Here is a 16,456-nt window from a genome sequence, read left to right on the forward strand (position 1 = left end):
AGGTTCGTACCGCAAATATGCGATTTCGTCCCAAAAAACTAGGTCAAGCAAAGTAGCTTTGTACGATTATTGGAAGCAAGCTGGAACCAGGACTAAAGGCTCTCTGGAACCGGGACTGATGCCCTGTTTTCTACTAGTGAAGCAAAAGAGATTTGGATCTGGTTCCTCATGTTCTGTCCATTGAAACATCCCGAGATGCTTCACCGATGCCTACTGATGCATCTCATGGTTTTACTTTTTTTGAAACACTTCTGCTTCAAGTTATAAATTCTCATTTTCTTATGTTCATTAAAAACAAAAATAATGCTAGAGATGCTATAAAGCTGGGCATTTGGACAATGAAAACTACATTCCACCTCGGGTAGATTAGTGTTTTAACCTGGTACTACTATTCACCTGAGATATGCCGCCGAGCATCAGTCAGGAACAAGAAAAGCTTCCCTCCCAAAGATATGCAGGGAACACAAACAATCACCACAAGTAACTAAAACAATCTTCCAGGTGTCATGAAAGTACATGATAAAACAGGATACACAGAATATTAGATATTACTATTCGCAAAAAAAGAAGAATATTAGATATTACATACCTCCGTCTCATAATATAAGAGCGTTTTTGACATTAGTGTAGTGTAAAAAACACTCTTATATTATGGGACAGAGGGAGTAAGTTGTACCAGAGACATTTAAATAAAACGTAAGCCTTCAGTAGGTCCATGCAGGCCTGAAGCTGACCAAGTTAAGCAAACGAGCAAGAGTGTAACTGGCACGCAATTGGCCAAGTTTAAACCTGTCTAAACAGCATCCCTTTTTTGCGAATTTCCACAAAGCATCCAAACAAGTCACATAACAGAATTCAGCAGCAGCTCATACTTCATGTGATCGAGACATGGGCTGGCATGAGATTGTGAAACATGCAGGGACATGCGAGTTTGAATAGAGAAGTGATGGTAGACGATCCAAACTACTGGTTATATACATAACTGAATCCTATGGAAACAACAGAAGACACAATGAGTACATGAAAGTTCAAGCTGATATAACAAGTTAAGGTACAGCAAATTAGCGAGTGCCACTGAAGTGCAGCAACAACTGCACATTCACTTGGATGATTGAATCAACATACCACTTGATCGGATTATGATAATGCTGGAAGGACGTGCTATTAACATGAAACCAGCCAGAAGTTAGAGCATCTTCAACCAGGTATTATGCGGTGCCAAGTGGCATTGACAGGCCAAATGATGTAAAACTGGTGCGTGTAATTTTGCTCTTGCCAAGGTTAACATTTTCACTTGAATAAGTTTGGGCGATTTTTTATTTCATTTGCAACGTCAGCAAACGGTTCAAGTCTACTTTTCTAAATTTCAATATTATTTTATGATTTCCCCAGCTAGGATAATAATATAATTTCAACAACCGTCACACATCCAGAGTACAAAAAGATGTGGTAATAGCTACTTACGGTGAGTAAAAGGCTTCCTTTCAATGTTTACCAGTTCCGGATGTACTCCATGGTAAGCAAGGACGTTTAATACTTGGTGAATCCTTTCATCTTCATCTTGTTTAACATAATTGATTTCAACTGCCTTGAGATGTTTTGACACCAAAAATTGTTCTTTTGGCTTGTAGATTTCACTCGCTTTTTTAATGTAACATTCCTGTTGCAAACAAAATATTTTACTTCAATGAATCAACAGTATATGGAATTTCAAAGATAAGACATCATAAATAGAAAATTTTATACCTCAAAGGAAAAGATCTAGTTGAAGCGTAAACCTCTCAAGAATGGGTGAGTGCTGGAGAAAGTAAACTAGACCACTGAAGTTAGCAGTCATACACCAGTCACCATGCAACAATGTTTTTAGCTTGCTGAAAATAGGGCACCATTTTATATCATTTCTGAAGATCTGGACAAAGTGAAGAATTAAACGAGAGCTGAAGCTCTAACTTAAAGTACATGGTTTAATAAAAGTAGAATTTTCGAAATTGTTTGTTGGTTCAAAAAAATGTTCACAAATGTCAAAAGAAATTATAAATTTTAAAAATGTTCGAAAATTCAAAAATTGTTCATTAATTTCAAAACATTCTTATTGGTATGCAAAAAAATATCCATCCAAAAAAGCTTTGGGATAACCAAAAATTGTTCCCAAATTTCAAAAACTGTGCATGTATTCAAAAAATGTATGCCAATTCAAAAAAATGTTCATGAATTTGAAAAAAGATATTCAAAAATTCAAAAAATGAGTGCGAATTTCAAAAAAAAAATCCTGGATTTCAAAAACTGCTAATCGATTCAAAAAAGTGTTCACCGATTCATAAAAATGTTCTCAAAATTAAATAATTGTTCCTAATAAACAGATAAGAACACAACCAGGAATGAGAGCAGTTCCACAGCTGTTAGAATACTGATTCTTAAATGGCTGAGCTCCAGGATTAGAAGCTCAACATATGTATGATATGCAGAACATCCATGTTAGAAACGCCCACTGTCTAGCAATAGCGTGCAAATAAGTTCTCATGTTCCAATTTCTGCAATTTCTCGAAATAATTGCTCACTAGCTATCCAGTATACAAACATGCGTCCATCCTTTGTTTTTGAATTTCTCAATATCTATAAGCTGCATCTTACACACCTTTTAATTACCATGTTTTGTTTCACAATTGATTCATCATTTTTCCCTGCAAAAAAGTTCATCATTTAATTTTGTTGCAATCCACATTGTCTCATTTCTTTAAAAATTATAGATCATTCTTAACGTACATCTACACCCCTTCCACATCGATACAACAAGTTCATTTTTTTGTGTGGTGTTCATGACTCCATGTCTGAACTGAGAGCCCAACCCAATGAACATGTCCTCTTCAATTATTTTCCTTCCCCTCACGCCTCCAAGCTTCACCGACCAGCCCATGGATTTTTCTCCCCTTAGCCTGCCGCTCCAGTGGTTTGTGGCTCGAAGGGGATTCCTGATGCCTCCGCTGCGGCTAGTAGTATAGGTTAGGCTTTTTAGTTCTCACAGGGGCGACGCTCGGACGGATGGCCGCACTTCATCTTCGAGTTGGTATTTCAGGCTTCGATCCTACTCGAGTTCGTCAACCAGATCGGAGTCGACAAAGCTCTGAAGTAGATTTCTGTCAATCCCTTTTGGCCGCCGAGGGTAGGGTTTCTCACCGTGCATGCGCGATGGCGAGGTCTGGGGTCAAGCACTTCAAATAGATTCAAGGGTTGAATGATGACGACTACAACTGCAGAGTGTTTGTCCTTAGGTGCACGTGCACAAAAGACTTCTCGATTGTCATCGACAAGGTCATGTCGGCTATGGTATGGGAGCAGCTACATCAGCGCATCAACGGCACATTCTGCCAGCGGTAGTGGTCATTCGGAGGTACGAGGAACTCGATGTAATCTTTATTTTTGTTTGTTGTGCTTTGTACTTTCGATGAACTTTTATAATAGAACTTGGTATTTTTGGGAGAAAAAAAACCCAGAGAACCCAGCCTCATGAGCATATAATCTATAGAACACTGTAGTGTCCTCCGTGATACCAGATTATCATCACACTCGAGCTCATATGTTTTCCATGGTGCCAATAAACGATGCATTGGGAGTGATACTATACTAGAAATTTAACGGTGGAGTGTTTTTTAAAATGTTGCAACGTTACTTTTTGTCTGATAACACATGGGGAGAAAAAATGTTGCAATGGTTTTTCATACGCAATGGAAGAATATCGTGTTCGCCGAAGAAAAAAAAGGGAAAGATACCGTAATGTCCTTCCCATTTTTTGCAGGGGGGTTATGGCATTGGATTTTCAGAATCAATCTGCAGCAATGGCGGCCGTGCCCGTTGGAGCTCCTCCGCCGGCCAAAAGGAAAAAGGAGGGCCCCGATTGCCTGGAAACCTCGCCGGTCCCTCCGGCCATGGTGGGCGCAGACTGGTCCTCGCTCCCATACGACCTCCTCCGCCGCATCGCTGACACCCTCCTGGACACAAACGACGTGGACTGCTACATGGACTTGCGGGCCGTCTGCCGCCACTGGCGCTCCACCACCGACGACCCCCGGAGCGACGCCACCGACCCCCGCTTCCGCCCTCGCCAGTGGATCGTCCTCGACGAGGTCTTCGCGAGCGACACGCGCCGCCTCTTGGTCAACACCGCTAGCGGCCGGTGCCTCCACAGGGAGCTCCCGCAGCTCCGCGACCACCACGTCGTCGCCACAACCCTCGGCGGCTTCTTCGTCCTGGCCGACAAGAGCCCTCCCCACGCCGCTCGTGTCTTCAACCCTCTCACCGGTGGCCTCATCAGCTTCAATGCTCCCGTGCCTCCCGAGGGAAAGGTTGCCGCCGCCGTCTGCTTCGGCATGGCTTCGCCCATGCTTACCTTATTGTGTGACTCGTCTCGCAAGCATTACACGGCCTTTCCTGACAGTGAATGTTTCATCACCCACGAGCACGAGCATCAGCACAAACATAATTATGGTATATTGAGGATGGCGATCAGAGGTGGTTTCGATGGCGGCTTGCAGCGATTAACCCAATTACAAGACGTGGTTTTCAAGATCAACAATTCGATGAAGTTGGTTCAGGTTCACCCTGCTCGGTTTCTCTTTGACAATCTTCCTGAGACGGCAGATCCGGAGGATATGGTGTGTTTCCTAATGGAATTTGGTGGGCAAGCGCTGACGATCGCAAAGCTACATCGACTCATAAAGGTTATCAAGTTTGAGCCCGAGCACGACGTCCGTGCGCGTTTGCAGAGCATCGGCAGATTCGCCATCTTTGTCGGCCATGCCAGGTGCTTAGCCGTCGATGCCGACAAGTTCCCGTCCGTCGAAGCGAACTGCGTCTACTACATTGAACGCTTGGGCTCGTCTGCCCACATGTGCAAGTACAACCTCCAGGATGAGAAAGATGAGAGGGTCTCTGATGCTGTAGATTTTGTGAAGCATAACAAGCAGTTTGTCCTTGCCGCTGACCGTCCTTTCACGATCATCCATCTTATCGCGAGCTATACCATCAACGTCCGGGATTCTGAACTAGCCTCGCAACAAATACCATTCGGCGAAGTCTTCGACGAAGATGAGACATCTCCTATGTTTATGGATGGTGGTCTCCTCCATCTCGACGAGTTGTATCATTAAGGGTGGAAAGAGTCATACATCCCTGAGGAAGAACCGTCTATCGACCTTGGGGGTGATGAGCTAGAGCTCCTCTAGCAAATGTTGTAGGGTTCCATCTGATTTGCTTGATGCTCCTGATTTTCTGCAATTCGCCGACTTCTGAAATTTTCTCCCCTTAATTTTCTGTACGTACGTTGCAGCCAGGCTTATAAACAGCGGTACGAATGTAATGCTCCCCTGGCGTGTATGATTCAGCTCTTCTACAGCTTTCCTTTTTGTAATATGTTCTTTGTTTGGTTTATGGGCATTACTACGGAATGGCACATCCCAATTTGTAGCTTTGCAGTTCAATAGTTCACCATTGCTGCTAGATCTTAAGATGTGCTTTGCGTATAAAAATTTCTGATGTTTACATATTTTTGCTGTGCATTTATAGATACAGGTAGATTATTAGGTCAGGGTTGCATATTTAGCCTGTACCCTATCGTCGTGTTTCTGTTTCACATTAACACCAACGCACTATCGTCTTGCTGGTGACTTAATTAACAAAAGGTAATGGTCGATGATACGAGAGATTGCACTCAAGAATCAAGAATTCAAACTTTTACCACCACCACCACCACCACCACTACTACTACTACTCAGTAATGCAAGACAAGAGTAGCAAGGATTTCAGAACTGTAGTTGGAACATAGACCAGATCGAGTGGCCAATGGGTGAGAGTCAGAGGCATATATTTTTGCCTGGCATCATCGAGGTTCCCCACCTCACCTTTGAGGATATCACCCAGAGGTAAGTTTGACCTTTCACCCGAGTGTAGTTAGCCAAATTCAGTAGTAGTACATCCGCGATGTTTGTCTAGGGGATTCGGCATGCCCCTTCATCAAAACATGCCCACTCTATACATATTCTAATTTCTTCTTAATGAAAAGACATCGTTCTTGCTGTTTTCTTGGGGAAACAAAGGTCAAACTTAGTTGAGGGAAACAAAAGTAGAAAGCAACATATAGTTTAATACTCCATATGCAACAGTTTGAAAAACAAAACAAATTTATTTTTTCTACTCCCGGTATCTTTTGCATAAATGTTTCTTAACTAGTTTTAAGTGATCAGTTGCATCTGCATTATCAGTTAATTCCAAAAGGAAGAAAAACACGGTATGATCCAAGAAAAAAAATGGATCTCAACCGTGTCAGAAAGTTTTATATGAAAAGCACATCTTAAGTTCATAGCACCAATGGCGAACTGCAAAGCAACATATTTAGATCTCAACTGCAATTGGGGTACAAACTGTACTGGGCCATTCTGCAGTGTTGGCAGAAATCCAACAATCAGCAAATTACAAAAGGAAGGTAGTATAAGGGGTGAATGGCGGCCAGGAAGCATTACCACGGTTCCACAAACCACCTGGTAAGCACATCTGAAACTTGATTCTTGCCGAGAACATGACATTGCAAAATTCAGAAGTTGGCATAAATTGAGCCAAAAGAGTCTACTCTCAGAAACTAAGCACCAAATTGCACTGCTGAGTAGTATACGTATGAAGTGCACAAAGACCCAAGAGAACATCAAGCAAAAAACAGATAGAAATGGTACAGTAGCTTCACTTCCACCAAAGGTAATCTCAACAAAACAAACAACTAGAGAGAAAACTGGAACCATAGAGATCACTATCTAGATTGTTGATCAAAAGCACCGAACAACATCTGATGCAAGGCAAGTTGGGAATCCCTGAGCCGACAGTGTAGGTCAAGAGAATATGGACGATCGCGAAAGGACGTTCGGCAACAAGAACAAACAGCTTGTTCTGCCTCACAAAATCGATGGTTTTGATTTTTAACATAACCAGGTTATTACCGGTACCAGTCGCCTACCTGCATAGAATAGTATACATTGTACAAAACCGTCCAAAGTTCTTGCTGTGCTGCTCCTGCAGACTAATCAATTAACCTTGGAAGGGTTTCTTCCTCCTAGTGAAGTTTTTATAGCGTGTTTGAGTTCGATTGTGGGAGAGAAAAACAGTGCAAGTTTCTGCATTTTTTCTACTCTTGTTGGTATCAAGCTCCTTACTATGAGTTTGTATCTAATTTCACATGCTGGCTTGTGGAAGTCACCAACAAGGTACAAACTAGAGTAGAGCCCTGATAATTGCATTCAGCTGCTGAAATAACATCAGTGTCAGGTAACTAGTTAAGGCTGCTGCATACCAGGTGAAGAATGTATAGATGTACTCTGAGAACAAGTAGATGTGCACACACCTGCCACTCCATGAATCACTTGCAATTCTCACCCACTGGTCAATGTTCCAACAACTACTCTGCATCCTCAGCTTAGACACGCCAAGGTGATTGGTCACAAGGTCGTGGAAAAACAGAGGATCTAAGCTTGGACCAAAGAGCACCGGATACAGTTCAAGGTGAAGAGATTTGTTGATCCATCGCCAGTTACACATACCACATCAATTAATCTGGATGATGAACTTACTTTGACACCTTACTTCTAAATTCTGAAGCCAATGATCAGAGTGACTTTCAACTTACTTCTACAGTAGTATTGCCACACAACAGGCCTGTGCTGTCCTGCTCAAGACATGAACAAACTATAGAACCTGGGCCTGGCGATGACAAACATTTCTTGTGTTTATTAGTACAGGTTTTGTTTCTTCAACTTATGTTCAGATCATGCATCACATGAAGCAATGATCCTTAAAATGTTTAGCACAAAAAGTGAAATAGTAAAAGAGATCACTCAAAACAACATAACAGGAAAACGGTGTCAGGATGGAAGCCCAAAATGGTATTCATAGATATTTCAGTTTGCTGTACCAGTCTTTTCTACAAAATGCTAAATCTCCTTGGATCGAGTCAAATATAACCAGCTGCAATAGATGCATCAAGAAAAATGAATTGTGACAGAACATTTCGTTGAGCAGTTGACTATGAGGCAACCATTAATTTAACTACCAGTACTCTAAGGTCTTCTAAAAATATCAGATGTAGCATGCGAGTCAACAAAGAATCTGCCTATGTTCATCGCCAGCTTCAACAAAGGGGAGAAACAAGAAACACCATAAATATTGACTATTAAGAAGACAACTAGATAAAAAATGGTAATGTCAATTTTTTAATTCAAGAAATAGGGTGCTAAGAACTAAGAACAGCGCTAGCAACGTAAATTCCTGCCAAGAATATAGACACATGAGGCGGATCAGCTGGCAAATATTCCAAAAGCAAATCAACATTACTTCACTTCAGCCGAAAGGGAGACAAGCAATTAACATTCAGAGCTGGCGGGCGTGGTGGGCGAGGAGGAAGCGGCGAGTGGAGGTGGCGCGGCGGACGGCGCGGCAGCGGAGGAGGGATTTGGGGTCGAGGCGGACGAGTATCTCCCAGATGAAGACGTCGTCTAGGAGGCCGGGGAGGAGAAGCGTCGTCGCTGCTGCTGTTGCGGCCGCCGCCATGGCCGCCGGGCTGGGCTTAGCCCAGAAGCAGATCACTCTGAACTCCTCTGTTTTGATCACTTGTGAACCAAGGAGTTTCTCAAACAAACAAAAAAAAAAACTTGTGAACCAAGGAGATCGCGGGGTACAACATTTCTTTTCTTCCTTGCACCGAAAAAAGGATTTTTCCTAGAGATTGCAAAAAAAAATCTGTTCAAAAATACCGAAAAAAGGATTTTTCCCAGAGATTGCAAAAAAAAAATCTGTTTCAAAAATATATTATAAATCCCCCCCCCCCCCCCCCCCCCCCAAAAAAAAAACTAGGGAATAAGTTGGCGACATCCACTCCTGCTAGCGGTGCTTGGATGGAGACGAGAGGCAAGCCAGCCATGTTGGGTAGGGCTCAACTGGAGGAGGCCTTGTGGAAATTGGGCATCTCTGAGGAGGATGCTACGTCTTAGTGCTAGAATGATCTGAGTTGAGGAAGAAGCACCGCATCAATGTCTACAAGCCGGTTGTTAAGACGCCACTCCGGCCTGCTTACCACCGGCGAGATGCGAGTGGACAGTGGTGTTGGTGAACCGAGCGAGTTGGGTGCTTCGGTGCACGGTCCTGCCCGAATCAATGAGTTGTATTAGGTGGAACTGCTAGGGCATTACTAAAAAATGAACCAACACAATTTGTAGCATAATTGCAGTTGAGAACCAAACATGTTGCTTTGCAGCTCGCCATAATTTGCTGCTATGAAATTTAGATGTGATTTGCATCTATAAATTTCTGACACGATATGTGAATGTTGTTTTCTGATTTAGACCTTCACACATTTTTGCCGGACTGCTGTTTTATTTTTAGACATACAGGTGTTGATTAGATCAAATCATGCCATGATATTTTTTTCCGGGAATGAACATGATAATGCAGATGCAACTAATCACTTAGAAGTTGTGACAATAGTAAAAATATAGTTTTTGTTATTTTTCAAGTATTGCATATGGATTAAACTAGATTGATATGTACTTATGGTCCCCTTGAGTAAAATTTTCCTTTGTTCCGAGCAAACAACAAGAACACTGTCTTTTCATTCAGAATAAATTAGAATATGTACAAAGTTTTTATAGCATGTACTTTGGGTTCGGTTCTCTGAAGAAAAAATAGTGCAGGTTTCTGCATTATTTACCATGGTTGGTATCAATTTTTTAACCATGATTTGGTATTTTACTTGACATACTATCTTGTCAAAGGCACGAACAAGGTCCAAAGTATAGCCCTGATAACTGCATTCAGCCACTGAAATAACATGAGTAGTACCAGGTAACTAAGGAAGACTGCATGCGAAGATCTCCAAGATATAAAAGACCATGATTTTAACTAGTGTTTATAATGTAGCAAGGGCCACTGCCAACAGCTAGAATGTTTAGCCAGGTGAATTCTTCAGTGAAAATGTTAGGCCAAGAATAGTAGTCCAGTGTATTATTTTGCGGTGGTGCATATGTTCGGCATGCCGCCAAAAGGATTGCCCCCCGGGCCTGGGTGCCCGACGAACAGGCCACCACAAAACTGGAGCGCTCGTTAAGGGAGTCAAAGGTACCCATCTCAAAAAGAAAAGAAAGCTTCAGAGGAGGAAAGCTAAAGGACTAATTTATGCTTCATCGCCTGATCGCTGGCTTAATGCACTTACCATACCCCTGAACCACTACATCTGGCTGGTCTATGATAAGTTACCTCTTCATGCATGACCATGTTCATTCTGAACAGCTATGTTTCATACTACTATGATCCAATCAACACATGCGACTACTGAACATGCATGATACAGTCTATGCATGTTAAAGTAATACGCCTGCCCGGCAAAACATGTTCACTATATCTACCAAACCCATCCAGAAACAGCACAGACAAATCGTGTCATTAACTTTTCTACAAAAAGGCTTTCCTAAGTTCATGGCAGCAATGGTAAGCTGCAACAGACATCTCAAGTCCGTAAGTGGAATTGTATTTCTGCAGTAAGGCCCAGAAATCAAACAAAAGAACAAATAACAAAAGCAAGTAGTACACGGGATGAAGCGTAGACACCAGGAAGCATTAAAAAAATAGATGAAACATTGAATTCATACTCTATTTAAGCCCTGCCACAGCATACAGCAGTTCCACAGACCACCAGTACGCAAATCTAAAACCTGTTCTTGCCTAGAACAACACATTGCAGGGCCATATACAGAAAATGGGGGGAAAGGTCGACCCGAAACTATTTACTGCAGCAATTAAGGGCCACATTGCACCATCAAGCTAAACAGTGGAACGTTGGGTACATATCATCATGTCCTAATTAGGATAGCAAACACTAATTCCATCACAGAACATACAACCTAGATTCAACCTGTTTCTCGCTCTGAACAAGTCGAGGCATAACCAAAATAACAAAACAAAAGACCACAGAGAAAACACTGAACCATTTCTTAGCAATGCATACCATAGGCTTAATCATCCAGTTCATCGGCGGCGCCTTATGTGATCTGTTGTAAGGCCAGTTCAGAATCCTGGATGTTGATGGTGTAGCTTGAGAGAAGCTGGATGATCGTGAAAGGACGGTCGGCAACGAGGACAAACTGCTTGTCCTTCTTCGCAAAATCAACAGCTTCCGAGACCGTCTCTACTTCCCTGTCCTCGATGTTGAACTTCCAGATACGAGCAGAGGAACCCAGGTGTTCAGTATAGTAAATACAGTTTGCCTCAATCGATGGGAACATATCGGTGTTCACAGCTAGGCACCTATGGTGACCAATGAAGATGGCATGGTTGATGATGCTCTTCACATGCGAAAGTGTGCCATTCTCGTCATCGCACTTAAAAACCTGGATGAGTCCTTGTCCCTTGATGATGGCCAGCATATGTCCACCAAAGTCCATTAGGAAACACCGGGCGTTGTCTGCAGACCCCATCTCAGGAGGATCAGCGGAAAAAAACTTCAATGGATGAGCATGGAGCGACTCTGCCACACCCAAGATCTTGCCAATCACGTCAGACATTCCGGCTGATCCCCACCAACGACCGATCAAACCACCTACGACTGCCCTTCGGATGAAACTATAAACTGGAAACTTATGGTCTTCGACTTCAAACTGGTCAGGCCTGGTCATGTACAGCTTGTGAGATGAGTCGGAGAGCAAGGTGAGCAAAGGCAAAGTGAAGTCAAAGCAGATGGAACCGGCAACATTCACCTCGGGCGGCACAGGCACCGTGAATGGGATGGTGCCGCCGGTGAGAGGGTTGAATACACGAGCGGCATGAGGAGGGCTCCTATCAGCCAGGATGAAGAAGCCGGTGAGAGTGGTGGTTATGACATAGTAGTCGCGGAGCAATGGGAGCTCCCTGTGGAGGAACCGGCCAGTGTTGGTGTTGACCAAGAGGCGACGCGTGCCACTCTGAAAGGCGTCGTTGAGGATGATCCACCGATACGGGAGGAACCGAGGGTCTGAAGTGTCGTCCTTGGGGTCGTCGGTGGCGCAGCGCCAGTTGTGGCAGACGGCGCGCAAGTCCATGTAGCAGTCGACGTCGTCGGTGGTGAGGAAGGAGTTGGCGATGTGGCGGACTATGTCGGGCTGGAGCGAGGACCAGTCTGCAGTTGCCGTGACCGGAAGGACTGGCAAGGTTCCCAGACAACTGGGGTTATTCTTTTGCCTCTTGGAAGGCAGGAGAACTTCAGCAGCCGCGGCCGCCATTGCTGCACGCTGGAGTTGCTGCTTAGCTTGATTCTGGATCTCAAGGACAGAATCGACTGCTAGAATCCAATGCCCTACTCCTCCCTGCAAAAAGGAAGAAGGACCCCGGTTATAACAACCGCAAAAATCGATCAAAAAGGAATGATTCAAAGAGAAATGAACAGAAGTACTAGTATCAACTACAGTATCAAGCAGTAGTAGCACAAAGCATCAAGCAAAGCAAGCAAGCGGCAGCAGCAAGTAACACTCCCTGCACTAACTCTGTCTTCTCCATCGAGTCACCATTCTCTCCCTGCTACTACCGCCCCAACCCATTCTACACTGCATCCCCTGTGCTCTCTCATGCAGCAAAAAGCACAGCAGCGGGTAATCCTCTCTGCTCTCCATCGTCTCCCCCAAATCCAAACAAATAGCAGCAGCATCTCCCTCAATACATCGTCCCCCCCCCTCTCTTTCTTCTCCCTCCGGCGGGCTACCTCCCCCCAAACAACCCAAATCTGCCCCGCCGCCGGACTCGCTACCTTTTTTCCATTCCAGATCTGTGGCACGAGGTGGCAGACCAAGCGGCGGCCATCGCCCCCGCTGATCTGCTCGTCCCCTCTCTTTCTCGGTCGTCCCTTCTGGCCGCGACAGAGGGAGGGGAGCACGTTGATCGGGGCGCGCGGGCGTCTAAGCGGCGGTTCAGGCTAACCCTAGCGGCGGCGGCGGCGCAGCAGCAGAGAGAGGGAGAGGGAAAGACCAACCTCAGGACTCTGGAGCGGCGCGGGAGGGAAGAAGGCGAGCTGAAGAAGGCGAGCTGCTCCGCGATTTGCCTCTCTTCTTCTTCCTGAAATCTTAAAAGTGCACGCGCACTATTTGACGAGACCGAGCGACCGCGCTATGCGACAGCCAACAGCAACCTCACACTCGGTCCATCTCTTCTCAACTAAAAAAAAGGAAAAGACAAATCTTATCCACTCCCGAGCCCGATTACCTTCTTCCTCCACTAGCGACACCCGTCGCGCACCCCGCCTCCTCCCTCGCGCTGCCTCCTGACGATGCCAGCTCGCCGTCGCCGACCTCCCGTTGCGGTTGCGCATCGCCACCCCAGCAGGTCTTACGTCTTCCCCGCCACCATGAGCTGCCACAAAGTTGTCCCCTACCTCTGGCGCTGCTGCGACTTATCTTCTGCCAAGGGCACATGCCTCTCCGCCGTTGAGTGCCGCTCCCTCGGCCATCCCCTCCCCTGTCGATTCTACAGCGCGGCCAGGTGCCTTGCCCCCGCCGCACAAGATTTGCAGCGGAGCTTGTACGAGCTCATGGCGGCTCCGCACGGCTGTGAATCCTCTCACATGCAGGTAGAATTCCCGTTCCTTCACTCCACTGATCTATCTCTCCCGCCAAACACCCTCCCTGCTCTCTCTCTCTCTCCACTGGTCTTCTCGAGAGGATTCAGCCATGAACTTGTTTGGTTTTACAAGAATGAACGTTGTAGGATCTAAATTTTGTTGATACTGGTAGTCTGACTTTGCTGTCATTTTCCTACTTCATCAATTTACTCTGGAAAGTTCGTATTTTTAGTAGTCTGGACTTGAGAAATTTACTTGATGTTGATTCAACTTGGGTTTTCTATGGCAGCTGAAGTAGAAAATACAAATTTTGTAGCTTAACTGCTATAATCTGATCTTATCAGATATTGATGGGAGCAATCATGCTTTTTGATGTTTGTGCAGTTCATCTAATTGTTATCGACAATTTTCACTCAGTCATATAATCCACCTCCACTTATGTGTGTCTAGTCTGCTACCTTAACCAAATAGTAGTAGTACTTGAATATTAAGAACATCTTCATTCTGATAGATTGTGAACTCAACCCCTTGTAGGTATTTTTTCAGAAAATGCAGTCAAATTCATTGTACAGATGCATCACTTTTGTCATCTTGCTATGATTGGATTGTTGATCTACAGGAGTTTTGGCATCTTGCTGAAGGAGCTACGTTGATTAGGATTAGTGGTGGGTTTGTAAGGCGATTAGGATTTTAGTGGTGGGTTTGAGTTTGATTTTGACGGCGAGCTGTTCTAATTTTGTCATTATTGGTGTGGGTATGGTTCATGATCCTATTTTGATCCATCTATTCTTGCCTAGACTACAATTGTCTTGTTAAACATGATACTCTTCGTAGAGCTTCATTACCTTCTGTACCTCTTTTTTCTTGTAAATGCATCTGTGTGGTTTCTCTGTTTTCTCCTAATTAATTTGCATGCATATAAGTAACCAGTTGGCTAGTTTGTTGTAATAGTTGCACAGGAACGCAAACGTAGTTGGATGCCGCATATACATATCTCAGTTGGCTAGCCAACTTATGAAGTTGCATAGTGAGGGCTAACCCGTTGCACAATCGATGGTATTTAGATGGATACACTTTGTAAACCATGTTCAAGCAGTGTGTATGTGGTTTATTTTGTTGCACACTCATGTGTGCCCTGCTGCCAAGGATATGCGTTCGTACAGGAGTATCTAGATCAAAGCAACACATATCCTAGTTAGCTTAGCCACACTTATGTAGTTGCACAGGGAAGGGCTATCTAGTTGCACGGTTGTCAGCTAGTTGGTTTTGGCTCCAGTGCCTAAATCATGTTTAGGCAGTGTGTATGCTATTTTTTTGGTTGCACACTCATGTGTATCCAGTTGGTCATACAGTGCATCAAGTTGCACACATTTTTTTATTTTATAGGTGTGCTTTGAAAAATCAACATACGTTGCTTACCTCATGGCATTTTTTTATATCAATTGTTTTTGCTCTCTTTTTTCTTTTATACATCTGGTTCTTTGACTAATTTTTTCGTTTGCTTTTTTTCACAGACCAAAAATGGTTGTAGAAGGAGATGCGGCTCTACTGAAGGAGAGGTATCCTCAACTTTTCAAATAGCTGCACAACAGTATCATACGAGTTGGCATCCTCAAGTTTCATAGTTATACCAAAACCATTTAGGAGTGGACAGTCTCAACTTTTAAAATAGTTCCACAACTATCACATGAGTTGGCATCCTCAACTATTTTAGTTGCACAAGAACCAATCAGGAGTTGGCATTTCCAACTTTTTTTAGTAGTTGCACAACAATGTCACTTGAGCTGGCATCTTCTACTCCTTTAGTTGCACAAGAACCATTCAGTAGTTGGCATCCTCATGTGTTCACATGCATATGATTTTCTAGGTTTGCACATGCACTTGAATGTAGTTGCACTACTTATGTGTAAGATTATAATATTTTAAAATTCACTATTTTTTCCATTTCTTGTGTTCAGACAGGCTAAATACATCCTATTCATCAGTTCAAAATTCATTATGTACTTGCACAAACATGCAACATGAATTGCATGTAGGAGTACTTGCAGTTGCATAAAATAGATGATGTAGTTGCACAATAGCCAGCATAAGTTTTTTTTTGAATTTTGCATACATAATTTTGAGCTAAAACCATACTAAATTTGAAAATATATGAGTTGGCATCTTCAACTTTTATACGAATTGAAGATGCCAACTACTAAAATTCAAACCCCATGAGTAGATGGATATAGATTGTTGTCAGTTGCACACTTGTGCTCGTTAAGCTGCATAGATACAACCCAGAGTTGGTTCATTTCTCTCAGGCTTCTTTTTGCATCATGTTCAGGTTTTGCAAGTTATGGGGGTGGAGGAGCTGTTGTAGATTTGTGCACATAATTCTCAGCTACAAACACACATATACTACTGTGTGGAAAGGTCAAAGAAAAAAAGAACACTTGCAAACCAGATTCTTGTCTAGTAAGTAGTTGTGTTTTCATAGTACCTACAACATATTTTTCTTTTCTTCCTTTTTTTGCTACATGGATGTCGGTTCTTCTGGATTTTGTGTGAAATAAGACTCTATGCGCTCTCATATATATTTGCACATTTCTGCATTTTGTTGCACAAAGTGCTACAAATGTTGGCTTGTCCCATGATGTAGTTGCACAAAAATTAGTTAAAATTGAACAGGTACAAAACCTCCCCGTTTTCACCTATGAAGAAGCTTTTTTTGGGAAAGAGAAATTTGGTTAGGGAAAAGGAAAAGTCTAGGAGGGAGGATCTGAACATGAGGAGAAAAGGATCTCCTTTTGTTCACCCCTACTGGTGCTACCTGGTACGTTCTGATCTGTCCTCCCTCTTCTTTTT

The 16,456-nt window shown here is 43.5% G+C and overlaps 2 protein-coding genes across 3 annotated transcripts; one reads left to right on the forward strand and one right to left on the reverse strand.

The window, feature by feature from the left end:
* The first annotated feature begins 3,833 nt into the window (after positions 1 to 3,833).
* Positions 3,834 to 5,144, forward strand: LOC125547181. Its single transcript, XM_048711166.1, has one exon. It carries the CDS (start codon positions 3,834 to 3,836, stop codon positions 5,142 to 5,144), a length of 1,311 nt encoding a protein of 436 aa, XP_048567123.1.
* A 5,654-nt stretch (positions 5,145 to 10,798) lies between these two features.
* On the reverse strand, positions 10,799 to 13,083 carry LOC125549167. Of its 2 annotated transcripts, none has more exons than XM_048712641.1 (2): positions 13,025 to 13,083; positions 10,799 to 12,365 (listed from the first exon to the last, which is right to left on the reverse strand). In XM_048712641.1, exon 2 carries the CDS (start codon positions 12,279 to 12,281, stop codon positions 11,067 to 11,069), a length of 1,215 nt encoding a protein of 404 aa, XP_048568598.1. In that variant the 5' UTR covers positions 12,282 to 12,365; positions 13,025 to 13,083; the 3' UTR covers positions 10,799 to 11,066. The 2 variants fall into 2 exon arrangements, with proteins under 2 accessions (XP_048568598.1, XP_048568599.1); XM_048712642.1 differs by lacking the exon at positions 13,025 to 13,083 and adding an exon at positions 12,803 to 13,002.
* Positions 13,084 to 16,456: the final 3,373 nt, after the last annotated feature.

The sequence above is a fragment of the Triticum urartu genome, chromosome 3 (genome assembly GCF_003073215.2).
Source record: "Triticum urartu cultivar G1812 chromosome 3, Tu2.1, whole genome shotgun sequence".
NCBI classification, from domain to species: domain Eukaryota; kingdom Viridiplantae; phylum Streptophyta; class Magnoliopsida; order Poales; family Poaceae; genus Triticum; species Triticum urartu.